Source organism: Mirounga angustirostris, unplaced genomic scaffold, assembly GCF_029215605.1.
Source record: "Mirounga angustirostris isolate CCGP_5_RB_7025 unplaced genomic scaffold, mMirAng1.0.hap1 SCAF_16, whole genome shotgun sequence".
Classification (NCBI taxonomy): Eukaryota; Metazoa; Chordata; class Mammalia; order Carnivora; family Phocidae; genus Mirounga; species Mirounga angustirostris.
In genome coordinates, this window is record NW_026991724.1 from 17,235,786 (window position 1) to 17,254,647 (window position 18,862).

Here is an 18,862-nt window from a genome sequence, read left to right on the forward strand (position 1 = left end):
TCCCTCTCTCACTCTCTCTCTGTCAAATAAATAGATAAAATCTTTGAAAAAATAAAAAATAAAAATAAAAAAATAAAACCAGTCAGACTATTATATAGTCCTTTTTGTTATCCATAGCTTGTTGATGCAAAACATGTAGCTGGTGTTACAAATATAACCTAACGCATTAAGAAATGCCTGGCAAACAGATGTCCAATAAATATTGTAAAATGAATGAACAAGGTCTAGGAAAAAAATAATTAATCCACAAATGGACAGAATCTAGGCCTCCCAAGAATAGTGCTCTTAGACCAGGACTCAAACTTGAGCCCACATTTGAATTACCCAGAGGGTCTGTTAAAACAGGGATTACTGGGACAAGAGAATAAATAGATTAGTAGTGAGGTATAGTCTTAGTACATGAAATTAGATATATAAGAATTGCTACACCCTAATGCTGAAGGCCAACAGAAATAATATTTCAGGGGTGGCTGACTGGCTCAGGGGGTAGAGCATGACTCTTGATCTCGGAGCTGTGAGTTCAAGGCCCAGGTTGGGTGTTGAGATGACTTAAAAATCTTTAAAAAGAAAGGAAATAAGACTTCATTTCTTGAGCCATTTTTTGAAGAACATACTGATTCTAGACTAGATTTCTATGAAATATATAAAGGAATTTTAATTACTTACTCAAATATCATGTTTAGTTTGGACCCAACCACAGACACCAAAAAATATATATAAATAAAATAAATACACACAAACACACACACACATGTATGGTGTTTATCATATCTGAATAATCACAAATTTTAGTTCACCAGGCTGAGTTTGGTGAAGTTTTACTATGCACCAGAATTAGACTTTCTTGGGGCACCTGGGTGGTTCAGTGGGTTAAACATCCAACTCTTGACCTCTGCTCAGGTCTTGATCTCAGGGTTGTGAGTTCAAGACCCTGGACTGGGCTCTACACTGGGTGTGGAAACTACTTAAGAAAAAAAAAGAATTAGGCTTTCTCTCTCCCTGGCCACCACCCCACCACCACATGTGCCCAGAAAAATTTATACTACAAATAACTTTTTGAAAAAGTCTACAGAGAACTAAATTTGATTTGACCATAACATCAAACTTCTTCTTCATTTATAACCTTAGGAACTACTACCTAGAAAGGTTTTCCTTTTTTTAAAGGAACAATGCTGAAATAATACTCTGTATCCAAACATTAAGTACAGTAAAGTATGGGGGGAAAAAACTCAGCGAAGTATGAAAACATACTAAAGGAGGTGGTAAAACGTCAATTTTCTAAGACATTAAAACAGAATAAAACCCACCAAATATGGGAAAATCTGAGCATCAAAATGAATGACAGGAATGTCTGGTAACCCAATGAATAAAAAAGAATCTCTTAATCTATTTTTTAAATACGGAACACTATATGAATTTGCATCTCATCTTTGCACAGGGCCATGCTAATTTTCTCTGTATCATTCCAATTTTAGTACATGTGCTGCCGAAGTGAGCACTCTCTGAATCTTTTTGATACTTAAATAATTAGTTTTTTAAAATGAGGTGGGGCACCTGGCTGGCTCAGTCAGTAGAACATGCCACTGTTGACCTTGGGGTCGTGAGCTATAGCCCGATGCTGGCGGGCTAGCTTGTACTTAAAAATTTTTTTTTAAATCTTAAAAAAAAGGTGGGGGAGGGGTGAGGCAAGGAGAAAGAAAAGCTCTGCTTTATAGAAGAATACCAGCCTAGAGTGCCTGGGTGCCTCAGTTGGTTAAGCGACTGCCTTCGGCTCAGGTCTTGATCCTGGAGTCCCAGGATAGAGTCCCACATTGGGCTCCCTGCTCAGCAGGGAGTCTGCTTCTCCCTCTGACCCTCCCCCCTTTCATGCTCTCTCTCTCAAATAAATAAAATAAATAAATCTTAAAAAAAAAAAAGAAAGAATGGCAGCCTAACAAATTAGAAATAAGAGAAATAGAAAGCCACCATTTTACTGGCAAGAATCATTAATGGTTACCAAACCACAGTATGAAAGACTATCAGGAAACAGAATACGTATAGTCTCAGACTATCATCCCATAGATTACTTACTAATTACAATTAAGGTATTTTAATGGAGAAATATGGCTACTAATGAAACGACCAAATTTAACATCATTAACAATGGGATAAACTGATAACATGTGGCCCCTAATCTGATGGAAACTGAGAAAAAATAACCTTCATCCTATGCAGTACTGCTGCTGAAATGTTTAATCTGGATCTGATCATGAGGAAATAATTAGACATACAAATTGCAGAACATTTTATAACCAAGGCTCTTCAAAACTACTGTGAGGACAGATGCCGTCGCTCCTCAGCGTGGCCTGAGCGCCGGGCCGGACCCCAGCCACGGGGTGGCGCTACAGAGAACGAGGATGTGAACCAGGACCGAGAAGCTGCTGCTGGACCCTAGCGGCCTACCTACCAAAGGCCTCAGAGGAGCTGAGCCCAACCACCACAGCCTGCCTTGCGGCTCACACACACGAGCAGGCCCTGCTCTCCCCAAGCCTCGCTGAGACAGCCAGCAACATCACCCAAGCGTCTGCTGCAGCCTCCCAGGGCACGGGGCTGCATGAGCACACGGACCCGGCAAGGCAGGAGAGCACCCACTTGGCTGTGCGGAGCACCAGGCTGAGCCGCCGCCGCCATCGCTCACCTGCCAGCCCCAGCATGTGCAGGCCAGTGAGCCCCTCCCCTTCCCCGACTTGCAGCAGGCCTCCAGGACAGCTGCGTAGGCCTCCAGGGCACTTCCTCAGATTGGAGCGGATGTAAGAGGAGCTGGTTACACAGTTTGGGATCCGTAAAGACAGGGATCCCGGGACAGCTCTTCTCTCTTCACCCATACTCCACCCTGCCTCTCCTAGGCCCCAGCCTCACTATGGCTCACACAGTACCCTAACCTGCTACTAATCACAGAAAAGAATGTGGAGGAGGAGACAGGTGAGGCTGGGAGCAAGTAAGGACAGAGCAAGGGAAGGCAGAGCCACTTGGGACTGACCTTCAAAGCCCTCATCAGGGATGGGGGTAGTCAAAAGGTTAGGGCCTAGTAGGTCTTCAATGTCGCTGGGAAGGTGGAGGCACCACTGTGAGGGTGATCCCTAGGGAACCTATGGGGGCCCCTTCCCACCCTTTCTCTTGGTCTCACTCCTGGCCCCCTCTCCCAGCCTTGGTGCTCACATGCATCTCACTAAGGTTTGTGACTGCATCTGGATGAGCTTGAATTCAAATGAATTGAGTTTGTATTTCCAGCACCCTGGGTTTTTAAATGTTTGGGGTTTAGGGGTTTTGTTTTGATTTGTCACCCTTGATAAAGGAAATGTATTCATCTGTACATCTTATGTACATGCATAAAAAGGGAAAGATAAAACGAATATGGCCAAAATGGTCAATCCAGGTAAAGTGTATAGGGGTGGTTCAATGTACTCTTCTTGGAACTTTTGTGAGGTGGATTTTTCAAAATAAAAAGTTGGGGACAAAAGAAAACAAAACTAAAGTCACTGAAATACAACAGACTTAAGTCATTTAAATCTAAAACACTGGGCGCCTGGGTGGCTCAGTCGGTTAAGCGACTGCCTTCAGCTCAGGTCATGATCCTGGAGTCCCTGGATCGAGTCCCGCATCGGTCTCCCTTCTCGGCAGGGGGTCTGCTTCTCCCTCTGACCCTCCCCCCTCTCATGTGTTCTCTCTCATTCTCTCTCTCTCAAATAAATAAAATAAATAAATAAATAAATAAATAAATAAATCTGAAACACTGAGGAAGATCCTTGAGAAGGACACCCACCCACCAGACTTCCTTCTTTACCTGCTGTATTTAAACATCGATGGAGAGGAGCTAGAACAGGCTGAAGCAAATACTTTAAAGCCAATTGTGGGTGTTCTCTTGACATTGTTATAAAGGTACTGGTGGCAACTCTTTGAAACTGCCGCGCTGTCAATTTATCTTGAAAGTGAAATAAATCTAGAATCTACAAGAAAAAGTACATGAGGTAAATATAAGACTCTTTGTAAGGAGCATTACATTAACTAGAAAAAGCACTAATGTCTTTAGACCAAAAAATAAGCTTACTGCAATAATACTGATTCAAGAGATTTTTTTTTTACATTTAATAACCCAGTATCAGAGGGTTTGAGAACCAAGCTATGCTTTTATCAAATAATGCTATCAAATTTATAAAATACATGTTCATCGTAGAAAATTTGCAAAAGAAAGTTTTCAGAAGAAAAATCATCCCAAGTCATTTTTGGTATATTTTTTCCAATCTATTTCTGTTTAATTTTTTCTTTTTAATTGAGACCACACTTAATATTCAGTTTTACATACTGCTGAAATCTGCTCATATTGTTATAAATTCCTCAAAAATATTATATTTAAGATGCATGTAAGAACTTATTAAATTATTTCCTAATATCAGTTTTCTCTCAAAATTTTGCTATGATAGGGGGGTGGGGGGGATGGGTTAGCCTGGTGATGGGTATTAAAGAGGGCACGTTCTGCATGGAGGACTGGGTGTTATACACAAACAATGAATCATGGAACACTACATCAGAAACTAATGATGTAATGTATGGTGATTAACATAATAAAAAAAATTTTTGCTATTATAGTATACCTGAAACTAATATAACACAGTATGTTAACTACAGTGGAATTAAAATTAAAAACTTAAGGGCGCCTGGGTGGCTCAGTCAGTTAAGCGTCTGCCTTCGGCTCAGGTCATGATCCCAGGGTCCTGGGATTAAGCCCCGCACTGGGCTCCTTACTCAGCAGGGAGCCTGCTTCTCGAGACTCTACCCCTCCCCCATGCTTGTGCACACTCTTTCTTGCTGTCATTCTCAAATAAATAAATAAAATCTTTTAAAAATATATTTTAAAAAAATTAAGAACTTAAGAAAAAATTGCTATTATAAATAGCGCTACCAAATGAAATTTCTGAATCAAGGCATATAAATATATTTAGGGTCTGAAGAACCTGTCATGCCTGAACTATCCCACAAAGGAATCTATTTTATTCTCAAAGATAAATATAGTTCTCCAGTGCCTATGAGTGGTATACCCTAGTATAAGCAATCGATAGAAAAGTGCATTTCTAGGGACACCTGGGTAGCTCAGTTGGTTAAGCTTCTGCCTTTGGCTCAGGTCATGACCCCAGGGTCCTGGGATCGAGTCCCGCATTGGGCTCCCTGCTCAGCGGGAAGCCTGCTTCTCCCTCTCCCACTCCCCCTGCTTGTGTTCCCTCTCTCGCTGTGTCTCTCTCTGTCAAATAAATAAATAAAATCTTTAAAAAAAAAAAAAAAAGCAAAATGAAAAACAGTGTAGCATATTATCACTTAGATAAAAATTAGAATAAACAGATACATACACATATAATTGGATATACATTAATACACAGAATATCACTGGAAAATAAACAAGGAACTGGTAACAGTGACTACTTCCGAGAAACCAGAAAACAGAGATGAGAGGAAGACTTTTTTTTTTTTTTTAAAGATTCTATTTATTTGTCAGAGAGAGAGAAAGAGCACATAAGCAGGGGGAGAAGCAGGCAGAGAGAGAAGCAGGCTCCCCGCCGAGCAAGGAGCTAGATGCAGAACTCGATCCCAGGACCCCGGGATCATGACCTGAGCTGAAGGCAAATGCTTAACCAAGTGAGCCACCCAGGCATCCTGAGGAAGATTTATTTTTGCTTACTCTTCTGTGCTTTTTAAATTGTATACCATGTGGGCGCCTGGGTGGCTCAGTTGGTTAAGTGACTGCCTTCGGCTCAGGTCATGACCCTGGAGTCCCGGGATCGAGTCCCGCACCGGGCTCCCTGCTCGGCAGGGAGTCTGCTTCGTCCTCTGACCCTATCCCCTCTCATGTGTTCTCTCTCTCTCAAATAAATAAATAAATAAAATCTTTAAAAATAATAATAAATTGTATACCATGTTAATTTACTTTGTTTACTTAATACCTTTTGTTTTTTTAACTAATTAAAAACACACAGAAAAGATAATGAACAAGATGAAATTTTAGTTTCACATTTCAGCTCCGAGAGCAAGCGGGACCACTCATTTGACAATGGGGAGGCGTTCTCAAACCCAACAATTAGGCGGGGGGTCTCATACACAGGTGTTTATTCACTCATTAACAAGGCCCCTCACTGAACAATAAATTTAAATATTATGTTGCTTTTACCTCCCCATTAGAGAAACATTAAAGTCTCTTTTCTGTGAATAAGCAGATAATCCTCACACAGTGAAAAGAAACAAAGTTGTTTACCTGGGGGCAGATATCCCTGTAGTAATCCTCTGGTGAAAGAGACTGTTGGGGACAAGAGGCCAGAATCTTGGCAATCAGGTCACACTTCTTCCAGTCAGCAGCCGCTGCCTCGGCGTCACTCCCACCAGCCGCCCCAGCTGTCAGCGATGGACAGAGATGTGAAAAACTCATACCAGTTACCCCATATGATCCCTAAAATCTCGGCAAAAAAGTGTTTTTTCACTACTGGTAATTATTTATTTCTCTTATAAGATAATCAACCCCTCTGCAATTTCTATGCTGGTTTCTGAGAAGTTTGGAGGAAAAAGGAGCACTTAATCATTGTAACGTTATTATTAACGTAAGTTTAATAAGTTGGGGGGAGTGGGATGATACAAATGTTTTGGAATTATATTTTGGTGATGGTTGCACAACTTTGTGAATATACTAAAAACCACTGACCTGTACTCTTTTAAAAAGTGGATTTATGGTATATGAGTAATACCTCAATAAAAAAAGTTACAAGGCATGCAAAGAAGCAAGAAAGTATGACCCATAACCCTGAGGAAAAATCATAGAAACAGACCCATTAAAACAGACACAACAAAATTCGGAAACAAGGACACTAAAACAGTTTTACAAATTTATTCCTTATTTTCAAGAAGGTAAAGAATGATCATGATGAGAGAAATGGAAGATATAAAAAAGACCAATATGGAACCTCTATTAATGAAAAAGAAAATATCTGTGGGAGGCCTGGGTGGCTGTCAGTTAAGCGTCTGTCTTTGGCTCAGGTCATGATCCCAGGGTCCTGGAGTCGAGCCCTGCATCAGGTTCCCTGCCCAGTGGGGAGTGTGCTTCTCCCTCTCACTTTGCCCACCCCCCAATTGTGTCCTCTCTCTCTCTCAAATAAATAAAATCTTAGGGCGCCTGGGTGGCTCAGTCGTTGAGCGTCTGCCTTCAGCTCAGGTCATGATCCCAGGGTCCTTTGATCAAGCCCCACATCGGGCTCCCTGCTCAGCAGGAAGCCTGCTTCTCCCTCTCCCATTCCCCCTGTTTGTGTTCCCTCTCTCGCTGTGTCTCTCTCTGTCAAATAAATAGATAAAGTCTTAAAAAAAAAAAAAAACTCAAAGAAAGAAAATACCTGTAATGAAAAATACACTGGATGGGATTAACAGCAGATTAGATACTGCAGAAGAAAAAATCAATAAACCTGAATACACAGCAATAGAAATTACCCAAAATGAAACACAGAAAGAAGACTGAAAAACAAAACAAAAAAACATACAGCATCAGTAACTTATAGGACTACATTAAGCATAATATTAGGTGTACATCAAATTCCAAAAAGAAAGAAGAGGGGCACCTCGCTGGCTCAGTGGGTAGAGCACATGACTCTTGATCTGGGTGGTCCTGAGTTTGAGCCCCATATTGGGGCTTCTACTTTAAAAAAAAAAAAAAGTTTTAAAAAGAGAGAGAAGAGGGGATAGAAAAAAATATTTGAAGACAATGTCTGAGCAATTTCCAAATATGACAAAAACTATAAATTCTCAGCTCTAACAAGCTCAAGAAACATTAAGCAGAAGAAACATGAAGAAAATCATCCATACCAAGGCATACCATTATCAAATTTCTAAAAACCATTGACAAGGAGAAAAAACTTAAAAGCAACCAGAGGAAAAAAGATATATCATATACAGAGGAACAAAGACAAAAATGATAACAAAAATATTTTCAAGGGCGCCTGGGTGGCTCAGTTGGTTAAGTGACTGCCTTCGGCTCAGGTCATGATCCTGGAGTCCCAGGATCGAGTCCCGTATCAGGCTCCTTGCTCAGCAGGGGGTCTGCTTCTCCCTCTGACCCTCCCCCCTCTCATGTGCTCTCTCTTTCTCATTCTCTCTCTCTCAAATAAATAAATAAAATCTTTAAAAAAAAAATATTTTCAAAAAGGAAGGTGAAATAAGACTTTTTCAGATAAATAAAAGCCAAAGGAATTCACTGCCAGCAGACCTGCACTATGAGAAATGCTAAAGTTCTTCAGGCAGAAGGAAATTTGAATTAAAATTTGGATCTACACAAAGAAATGAAGAACACCAGAAATGGCAAATGTGTGAGTAAATATAAATTGCCTCAAATCAGTTTTGAGAAGAAACAAGATTTAAATAGATAACAGAAAAATATATGCATGCCTAAGTAGAGGGAGAAAAAGCTCATAGCAAAAATAGGGCTCTAAGTGTTTATAGCAGCTCTCCAATTTGCATGACCTTGGGTGAACTCTTAACTTTTCTTCAGAAAAAGATTTGCAAGGACCTATTTGCACATGGCAACTTCTCTCAGATAACTGCTAATTTGTCAGAACTGGGGAGGCAACACTGCAGTCACTCTAGACCAAATCTATCAATGTCTGCCTACCACACTGACCTCACCTTTGTCTGACAGGACCAAGGGACATTTGCCACTAGAAATGGGAAGTCAAGATTGATTCTTCTGTCTCTCCTCTTTCCTCCCCACATATCCAGCCCTTCATTAAGTTCTGACAATGCTACCTTTTTTCTTAATTAATTAGTTGAGAGAGAGTGGGGGCAAGCACACGAGTAAGGGTCGGGGCAGAGCGAGAGGGAGAAAGAATTGGAGGCAAACTCCACACTGAGTGCTGAGCCCAACCCGGGGCCCAATCCCATAACCGTGTGACCATGACATGTGCCAAAATCAAGAGTCAGATGCCTAACCTACTGAGCCACCCAGGCGCCCCTGGCAATGCTACCTCTTAAATACCTCTTACAGTCATTCGTTTCTCTCCATTTCTATGGCCACTGCATTGATCCAAGCCATTGTGATCTCTCCGATAGCTGCTTCTTAACTGATCTCCTTCCTTCTGCTCTTACCCAACCAATTCTTCACAATACATCCAGATAGATATTTCTAAAATGTAGATCTGATCATACCTCTCTCCTTCTTAAAATCTTCCAATGGTTTCTCATTGCCCTTAGAATAAAGTTCAAAATCCTGAACACCACACTCTGCCCTCACTGCTCTACCCACACTGAACCTTATTCAAAAACACTATGCTTTTTCTGTGTCAGTTCCTTCATACATGCTCTTCTCTCTGCCTATGTTAGTCAGTCTTCTCTCACTCTTCAACCAATAAATTCTTACTCAGCCTTGAGGGCTCAGTATAAATGTCGTTTCCATCAAAAAGCCACCAAGTGTGTGGTAATCTGTTACAGGAGCAAGAGGAAATGAATGTACATGGGATATGGGAGATAAGGGACTAAACACAAAAGAAAGGGAAAGGAATCACCAGGATTTAAAGGTGAAGGGAGGGGCGCCTGGGTGGCTTGGTCCTTAAGCATCTGCCTCCGGCTCAGGTCATGATCCAAGGGTCCTGGGATCGAGCCCCGCATGGGCTCCCTGCTCCGTGGGAAGCCTGCTTCTCCCTCTCCCACTCCCCCTGCTTGTGTTCCCTCCCTCGCTGTGTCTCTCTCCGTCAAATAAATAAATAAAATCTTTAAAAGTGAATAAATAAATAAAAATAAAAAAATAAAGGTGAAGAGAGATCCCAGGAGGTCTGCTGTACAAGAGATAACTAGTCCAGATTAGAGAAGACTCAGGGAGACATGTCTCCAAAAAGATCAAATCAATAGAATATTGAGTGTATTCAAATACATTGAAAGGAGACTTAAACAACTGGGAGAGAATTAGTGCTGGGGCTCGATCCCAGGACCCGGATATCGTGACCTGAGCTGAAGGCAGACACTTAACCATCTGAGCCACCCAGGTGCCCTGTAAGCAGTTTTAGAAAAAAATACTGTTTTAGAAAAATGGCAAGAGAATTAGTTTCTGTGAAAAAGAAGTTCATTAAGGTTTCATCTCCAAATCTAACCTCCTCAATCTCCACAAAGGCAGAAATTAGTCACAATCAGGTTTTAGAGTCAAATGCTAAAGACCCTGACCTGAAGGAAACTGGATACCAAAGTAACAGAAACATTTTATTTCTTACCACCTGCTCCTTCCAGAATGCCCCGGACTACTGCCTGAACACCGCTGGGTCTCATCAACCTTTCGGAGAGCAGCTGCCCACATAGACGCCGAAGCCAAGCTGGGGCCCGACACCTAACCTGTGTCTTCTCATCTGTGCAGGACTGAAAAAGGAAGGAAAAGACAAGAATTCAGTGTCAGTGAAATAGATAGATGTGTAGAAATCATTAAAATATGTAAATATATACTGAGTCATACTGACAATTAACAGTATGATCAACAGACTTAGGAGAGCAGCATTTTTTGCCAAAAAGAAACCTCCTTCAGCATCACTTCTAAGAAAGTAGAAATACCATGAAACTTCAAGCGAAATATCAAGTGAAATTTCAAACCCAGAAATAGACAAACACAGAGGTGAATAAAGTATAGATTTTAGAAACACAAAGTTGATGTAACCAATCTCTGAATGCAGTCCTTCCAATCAAATCTAGCTTCCACATAAGAGTCCTATGAACATTACTCACCACTAAGAGTACAGGCCGTGACAGTAAGAGGTCATGCTAGTCCTTGCCTCCATGGTCTCAGCTACTCTGACTCCCTGTGGCACAGCAGTTTCAAAAAAGAGCTGAATTTCTTCAAGCACTCCTTTTTGAGAGCTTTGTGGAGCCACCGTGAACAAAAGAGACTTGAGGTCTCTTGTTTGGGGTCTAGAATGCGAACTATGTTGCTGTTAAGCGTGGTATGTAACTATGTGAACATAAAAATTAGTGACAGAAACATTTAATCCTAACTAGCCTGTCCTCTCTCTTTTATTTAAGGAGGACTAATAATTACCACTTATTGAGGGGGTTATAATTTGCCAGGCACTGTGCTAAATAACTCTCACATAATCTCAAAACGGACTTGCAGGAGTTATTATCCAATCATTAAGGAAACTGAGGGATGGAAAGGTTTACTAATTCACATAACTGCATGCTGGGGTGTGGTGACCTCCAGAGTATGCTGACCTCCAGAGCCTCTGCTTTTCACCATGCTCTTAATAATGCATTGATTTAATCTGGCAAACTGTGGAGTCATCCAGAGAAGTGGAGTGTGAGGCCAGAGGGGCTCCATGGGAGGCTACAGTAATATTCTAGAGATGAGATGAAAATGACTTCATCTAGGAGATATCTTTGTACCCAGCTTCGGCTGGTCCTTGTACCTGACCTGCCACTAATTCCTTTGGCCCCTCACTCTTCACTCAGCTATCGTCATAACTAAACATAGATACTATAAGCAAGTAGGTAACTCCATCTACATCAAATTAAAACATTTCAGATAAATAATTATTTTTAAGGAAAAAAGGAACTATCTTATACCTAGCAGAAAATATACTATTGTGTTTTCAAACAAAGGAGACAAAAATAGTCCCAATGATAGTCCTAATATTATTGTCTTGACTATATATATTCCATTCAAAGAACAAGATATCTAAATATTTCTGCCAGAAGAATGTATTGTCAAACAGCCAAATTTTAGTATTAAAAAAAAGGAGTTCCAGTTTCAGAATGAATAAAATATATTTTCAATAAAATTGCCATATTCTAAATTTAAAAAATGAACAAAAATTCAAAATAAACAAATAAAATGGCCATATTCTTGGAAAAAGTGGCCATCATTCCATTAACAGAAAAATCCTTAAAAATTATCCTAACAGGGGGTGCCTGGGTGGCTCAGTCATTAAGCGTCTGCCTTCGGCTCAGGTCATGATCCTGGTCGTAGGATTGAGCCCCGCGTTGGGCTCCCTGCTCAGCGGGAAAGCCTGCTTCTCCCTCTACCACTCCCCCTGCTTGTGTTCCCTCTCTCGCTGTCTCTCTCTGTCAAATAAATAAATAAAATCTTTAAAAAAAAAATTTTCCGGGCGCCTGGGTGGCTCAGTCGTTAAGCGTCTGCCTTCGGCTCAGGTCATGATCCCAGGGTCCTGGGATCGAGCCCCACATCGGGCTCCCTGTACCGCGGGAAGCCTGCTTCTCCCTCTCCCACTCCCCCTGCTTGTGTTCCTGCTCTCGCTATGTCTCTCTCTGTCAAATAAATAAATAAAAAATAAAAAAATAAAAATTTTCCTAACGGTCAGGGTGCCTGGCTGGCTAAGTTGTTAGAGCATTCAACTCTTGATCTTGGGGTTGTAGTTTCAAGCCCCATGCTGGGTGTGGAGATTACTTAAAAATAAAATCTTGAAAAAAAACATTATCCTAAGGGTCAGTGTAACTTAGTTTTACAAATAATCAAAGACTCAACTAGATTATCAAATTTCCCAGGAGAAGATAACACTCTGCACATTATCATTAATGATTCACCCACAAGAGTCCCCAGGCCTGCATACCTGGGGTGGTCCTCCCTGGAGGATAAGTAATTCTCGGACTGCTAATGGTTGATACACTTGATCCAAGATGTCTCTCAAGGCCTCCCTAGATAGCGTTCTTTCCTCTTCTGTTAAAACCTAAAAGAAACATGTACTTGGCTTTAGCAGGCAATAGAAGGTAATGTTTACAATCCTGTACAAAAACACTGATGAGAGGACAGGAGAGCAGGCTTCTTTCGACTCTTGACTCCCTTCCACCTGGAGGAAGTATTAATACTAAAATGCTCCTGGCCCCCTCTGCAACCCCTCACTCACTTCTGGGCAGGAGATCTAAGGCACTTACCTTACTGGTGAGTTTGGAATAAACTTACTGGTGAGTGTTGGCATGTACAACTTGGCTCATTCCTCTTCTACGTCTTGGGAGCAAGTGCATGTTCTGCTCTGCTCTTCCTTGCTGTAGATTTTACAGAGGCATATCCCTTGCCACGGGGGAGCAGAAGGTGCTGCAGTTTTCCAGCACTCCTTAAAACTGGGTGAGTAGTAAGCATGTGTAGCTCTGGAATGCACTGTTAGGAAACCCAACTGTCTCCATCAATAAGCTATATCCCCAACTTTGCACTTAGGAGCAACAGAGATAACATTTTGAGTTTTTATCTCACTTAATCGGTTAGCTTTTAACTCATTCAGAAGCTGGGCAGCAAAGAGGGGTGCTATTTGTTGGGTCCCCTTGAACCTCAACAGTACTGTTCCCCTCAGTAACTCGGTAAAGCAGTCAGGATTGTACCCATTACCATTTAGCAATGTGAAGCACATGCGCTGCTTAGAGCAGCTCGTAATGCTGGGACTTGCCCAGCTGCAAAACATGCGCCCCCTGTGCTTCCCCTTCTGTCAACTTCTCTTGCCTTTCTACTTGGTCCTTTCTCTGTGCTTCCCTTTTCTCCCTCCTGCTCGACACTCTGGGGCGCTGCTTAGGTAATAGTAATAAGACCTGTGAACCCCCCCATCTCAGAGAACTGCAGGCAGTAGGCACGGATAGAAATGCCAAGACTCACACCCTGTAGTAAAGAGCACAGTGCCCTGCTCCCCGTAACATGATGCCCCTGGGGGAGCTCATAATTTCATGTCACTGCTCGGATGATAGAAGCTTTTAGACAAATGTTTGTGAACATACGCAGGAAAGAAAAAAGAAAAGAGAGCAAACAGATGATAGAAGCTTTTAGACAAATGTTTGTGAACATACACAGGAAAGAAAAAAGAAAAGAGAGCAAACAGAAAAGACACAAGATTAAAGGGTGACACAGAGAGGTGACAGAGAAATGCGGTGGGTGGGCATTATGAATCTGGCTGCAGGGGCTAAGGAATTAGCCCACATCCGAGACACACTGACCTTCGATACAATTATATCTTAACAACTTCTTCTGGCTAGGCTCCTATGCTGATGCTGGTGGTCTTTTCATGAGGGACTAGTGGCCCCTGCTATGTTGTCTTGTCTCTTCAGTTAATGTCTTAGGCTTCTGTAACCTCCATAGCACCTTTACAATCCAGGTACTCAAATCCTTACTATGTCAGCAAAAAAACAGGCCAATACCCCTAACAGCTAATAATAACAATGAACACTGATTGAATTATGCAGTGTACCCAGTGCTTTACCTACTTCATTTCATTTAATCTTCCCAAGAACTTAATGAAGGAGAGATGAATAGTTTAAAACTAATATTAGTAGTAATTACTTTTTGATGAGCACTACTGGGGATTGGGCTAGGTACTTTACACACATTATCCTTAATCCTCACAACCACCTTCCAAGGCAGGTATCATTATACACATTTTATTAAAAAAGAAACAGAGGCAAAAAAAAAAGAGAGAGAAAGAAAGAAAAGAAACAGACTCAAAGAAAGAGCCTGCAACAGTTGTCACAAAATGACAAGAAGAAACAGGCGAAATGGACTCTAAGCGTGCTAAGGACCAGCATCTAATAAATGAAGCTCGAGCCATCTAAAAAGATTCATTTATCCACTAGATATGCTTTGGCATTCAACAAGAATTCTAGGTCTTTCCAACAACCCTTTTCCAAAGAACTAAGAGCCATCTTTTATAACCACACATACAAATATACACACGTTCACAAAGACACACACACGCTCAGTGTGTGTTTACCTCTTCCTCAGGCTTTAGTGGTTTTCTCTTGGTTGGACAGAATCCCAGCTGGCACAGACCTGCAGCAATATCCCCAAAATGGCGGCAGAAAATCAAGCTCCCCAGAGATGTGCGACGTGCAACATTTAGAAGAACCCTGCAGCTGCTGTACAGTCTCCGGGTCGCATGAGGAGGAGCATCGAGACACACGACATCCTGAACAATGGCCCCAAACTCAGTTCTGCATCTCAAAGGGACTCCAACTCCAGGCATGAGATAGGGGCAAACACCCAAGGTGACTACAAACTGCAAGGCTGACTGGACAGTCTTCTGCTGGGAGATACTAAGTGTATCTGGGCTCAGGGCAGGAGCAGCTTCCGGAGTCCTCAGGTTGGGTTTGCCTGGATTGAAATCAGCTGCAAGGTGGATCATGGTTTCCTTCAAGCACAACAGCAACAATAAGGCTTGAGAGGTAAAACTCCAGGTGACATCCACAGAGTTTTGTGGCCATTCTGCCTTATTAGCAATTTCATCCCTTAGGAATTTGAGTTTCTTCCAGTGAGGATCCTTCAGCAATTTGTCCTCCAAAGCAGACAGGTTAGAATTTAAAGTAACCAACAGGACATCATGTTTTGTGATCTGTAGTGAACCTGAGTCCGATCCTTTTGAAGGGGGAAAAAAAAAAAAGGATCACATACATGGGAAACAAATTGTACTTCTCTCTGTGTGGAATGCCTTACCCACTGCAGCTCACTCTGGGGCCTGGCCCAGATGTCATTGCCCCTGGAAGGCCTCCCCCAGTTGTGCCACCCAAACATAGCCAGAAATCAAGACCACATTTTCTGCCTTCCCAAAGTACTTTGGGATGAGGTTAGAATGATGTACCTAACGCATTATACTTCATCTAGTTTGTTTCTATTCCCCATGCGTTCTGAGGGCAGAGGCCATGTCTGGTCATCTTACTGGGCTTGAATTATAGCCAGAACTGAAAAATAAAAGGCTGAATATTTACCACAGAAGATTCATTCAAACTGTTCTAGGTGCCAGGGATAAAGCACTGAACAAAACAAAGTCTCTTCCCTCATGGGACTTATTATATTCTAGTGCGGCAGATCACAAAATACAGCCCTAGGTTCAGAGGGATTCATTTAATCACTTTTCCCCGACAAAATATCTGTTTTCAATTCCTACCCCCGGCCCTTCCTAAAATGGTCTTTTCTGCCCTCTACTGGTGAAGGAGCCTTAAATGCTCACCACAACTCCCTCCTGGAAACACACCCATCTCTCAAGGGCCTCAAGGGCCTCAAGGGCCCTCCCTCCAAGTGCCTCCACTGCCGCCTCCTTCTCCACCAGGGCTTCTCCTGAATTCTGCACTCTCTTCCTCGAGGATCTTCTCCAGGCCCATGTCTTTAAAAACCACCTATAAGCTACCAACTACAAACTTTGTATCCCCAGCCCATGTTGACCCTCTATCAGCTGCAAGGTGGATCATGGTTTAAGTAAAAATCATGGGATAAGTAAAAAGAAAATCACATTATAGTCAATTGTTAAAACCAGAGAGACAGAGAAGATCTTGGAAGCAGCCAGAAAAATATGAAGCACTATATATGAGGGACGGTGCTGTAAATGACTGTGAACTTATGAACAACGACTGCTAAAAGATGGTAGAAAAACATCTTTAAAATACTGAGAGGCACCTGGGTGACTCAGGCAGTTAAGTGTCCAACTCTTGATTTCGGCTCATGTCATGATCTCAGGATCATCATCTCAGGGTCGTGAAAAGGAGCCCCGTGTCGGGCCCCTCTCTGGGTATGAAGCCTGCTTAAGGTTTTCTCTCCACCAGGGCAGCTGGGTGGCTCCATCAGTTAAGCGATAGACTTTTGGTTTTGGCTCAGGTTGTGATCTCAGGGTTGTGAGATCAAGCCCGGCATCAGGCTTCATGCTCAGCATGGAGTCTACTTGTCCCTCTCGCTCTGCCCCTTCCACCGCCCTCTCGCTCTCTCAAATAAATAATAAAATCTTAAAAAAAAAAAAAAAAGATTCTCTCTCTCCCTTTGCCCCTCCCCCACTGCTTATGACACTTTCTCCAAAAAAATAAAATACTGACATAAGAAATAAAATGTCAACTCGGAATTCTAGATCTAGTAAAAATAACCTTCAAAAATGAAAATAAAGACATTTTGGATCAAGGAAAACCAAGAGAACTGTCAGCAGGCCTGCACTACAAACAAATGGTAAAGGAAATTCTTCAAGCTGAAGGAAAATAATACTAGATGGAAACTGGGATCTTCAGGAAGGAATGAAGAACATCAGAAATGGGGGCGCCTGGGTGGCTCAGTTGGTTAAGCGACTGCCTTCAGCTCAGGTCATGATCCTGGAGTCCCGGGATCGAGTCCCACATCGGGCTCCCTGCTCAGCGGGGGGTCTGCTTCTCCCTCTGACCCTCCCCCCCCTCATGCTCTATCTCATTCTTTCAAATAAATAAATAAATAAATAAAAATTTAAAAAAAAAGAGTATTAGAACATCAGAAATGGTAAATATGTAGGTAAATATAAAAGACTAATTTTTCTCTTAATTTCTTCAAATACATATATGTCTAAGGCAAAATCTATAAAATGGGATTTATAACTTCTATAGATATAATAAACATGAAAATCATAGTAGCATAGAGGCGCTTGAGTGGCTCAGTTGGTTAAGTGTCTACCTTTAGCTCAGGTCATGATCTCGGGGTCCTGGGATCGAGCCTCACACCTGGCTCTCTGCTCAACGGGGAGTTTGCTTCTCCCTCTCACTTTCCCTCTCCCTCTGTGCTCTCTCTCTCTCAAATATATAAATTAAATCTTAAAAAAAAAATCATAGCATAAAGCCCAAGTGGGGCTATGGGAGCTATAAAATGACCCTTAGGGGCACCTGGGTGGCTCAGTTGGTTAGGCTTTCAGCTCAGGTCATGATCCTGAACGTCTATCATATGCTACCTTTTGTGTAAGAAAGGAAACAAACATAAAATACATTATTTGCTTTTATTGTCCAAAAGGCAGTGAAAGAACAAATTAAAAAGTAAAATGAGTTATGTACAGAGAGAACAGTGGGGAAGAGCTAGGGACAAAGTTATCCAGTTTTAGAGTTTTTGTTTTGGAACCCTATATATGTTTTTCATAGTTAAAAAAATTAAATAAAAAAAGTTTTTCAAAATAATTCCTAAAAATCCAAAACATACAAATGGATCTAATAACTCTGTACTTCGGCTCAGGTCATGATCCCGGGGTCCTGGAGTTGAGCCCCACATCAGACTCTGCTCAGCGGGGAGCCTGCTTCTCCCTCTCCCTCTTCATTCCCCCTGCCTGTGCTCTCCTGCTTGTTGTCAAATGAATAAATAAATAGAATCTTTAAAAAAATAAAATAAATAAAATGACCCTTATAGTTGCAAGGTTCGTAACTGTTACGTGAGGTAGTATTAATATTAATTCTAATTAAAAATTAGAAAAATTAAGGACTTGCATTGTGATTCCAGGACAACTACTAAAAATACAATGCAAAACGGAGGGTTATGGTTAGAAAACCATAATAAAATGTTGACAATGTAAATGAATACAAGAAGTAACACACTTCAAAACTAAACTTAAAACACCTTCTAAGAAACAAATTAGAAAAGATTAAAATGGAATGATAACTAAATGAGCACTCAGCAGGGGCGCCTGGGTGGCTCAGTCGTTAAGCGCCTGCCTTTGGCTCAGGTCATGATCCCAGGGTCCTGGGATCCAGCCCCACATTGGGGTCCCTGCTCGGTGGGAAGCCTGCTTCTCTCTCTCCCACTCCCCCTGCTTGCGTTCCCTCTCTCACGTTCTCTCTCTCTGTCAAATAAATAAAAATAAAATCTTTAAAAAAAATCAAAGAGTGCTCAGCAGTGCATTACTTATAATAATGTAAAATAAGAAATATATATTCAGTAACAGGAGATGGATGAGTAAATAACCGTCTACCTGTACCTAACATACTATATGTAAGTGTAGTATTTTATTATTTATTATCTCTTCACCAACTAGAATAAAAGCTGTTTGAGGACAGGAATGTTGCTCTGTTTTGTTCATTGTTGTATTCTCCTTGCCTGGAACAAGGCCTGTCAGATAATGTAGTATTTGTTCAAACT

At 41.6% G+C, this 18,862-nt stretch overlaps 1 protein-coding gene and 1 non-coding gene across 2 annotated transcripts in view; both read right to left on the reverse strand.

Moving 5' to 3' along the window:
- The window catches only part of TANGO6 (transport and golgi organization 6 homolog), a 189,609-nt gene that overhangs the window by 160,335 nt on the left and 10,412 nt on the right, over positions 1-18,862 (reverse strand). The window contains exons 2-6 of the mRNA XM_045890837.2: positions 14,736-15,376; positions 12,600-12,716; positions 10,260-10,401; positions 6,281-6,417; positions 3,824-3,986 (exon numbers count right to left, since the gene is read on the reverse strand). Coding sequence (XP_045746793.1) covers positions 3,824-3,986; positions 6,281-6,417; positions 10,260-10,401; positions 12,600-12,716; positions 14,736-15,376 — 1,200 coding nt within the window. The remainder of the gene's footprint in view (positions 1-3,823; positions 3,987-6,280; positions 6,418-10,259; positions 10,402-12,599; positions 12,717-14,735; positions 15,377-18,862) is intronic.
- LOC123856294 (U6 spliceosomal RNA) lies at positions 1,394-1,499 on the reverse strand. Its single transcript, XR_006793697.1, has one exon. It is a non-coding gene; the product is annotated as a U6 spliceosomal RNA (small nuclear RNA).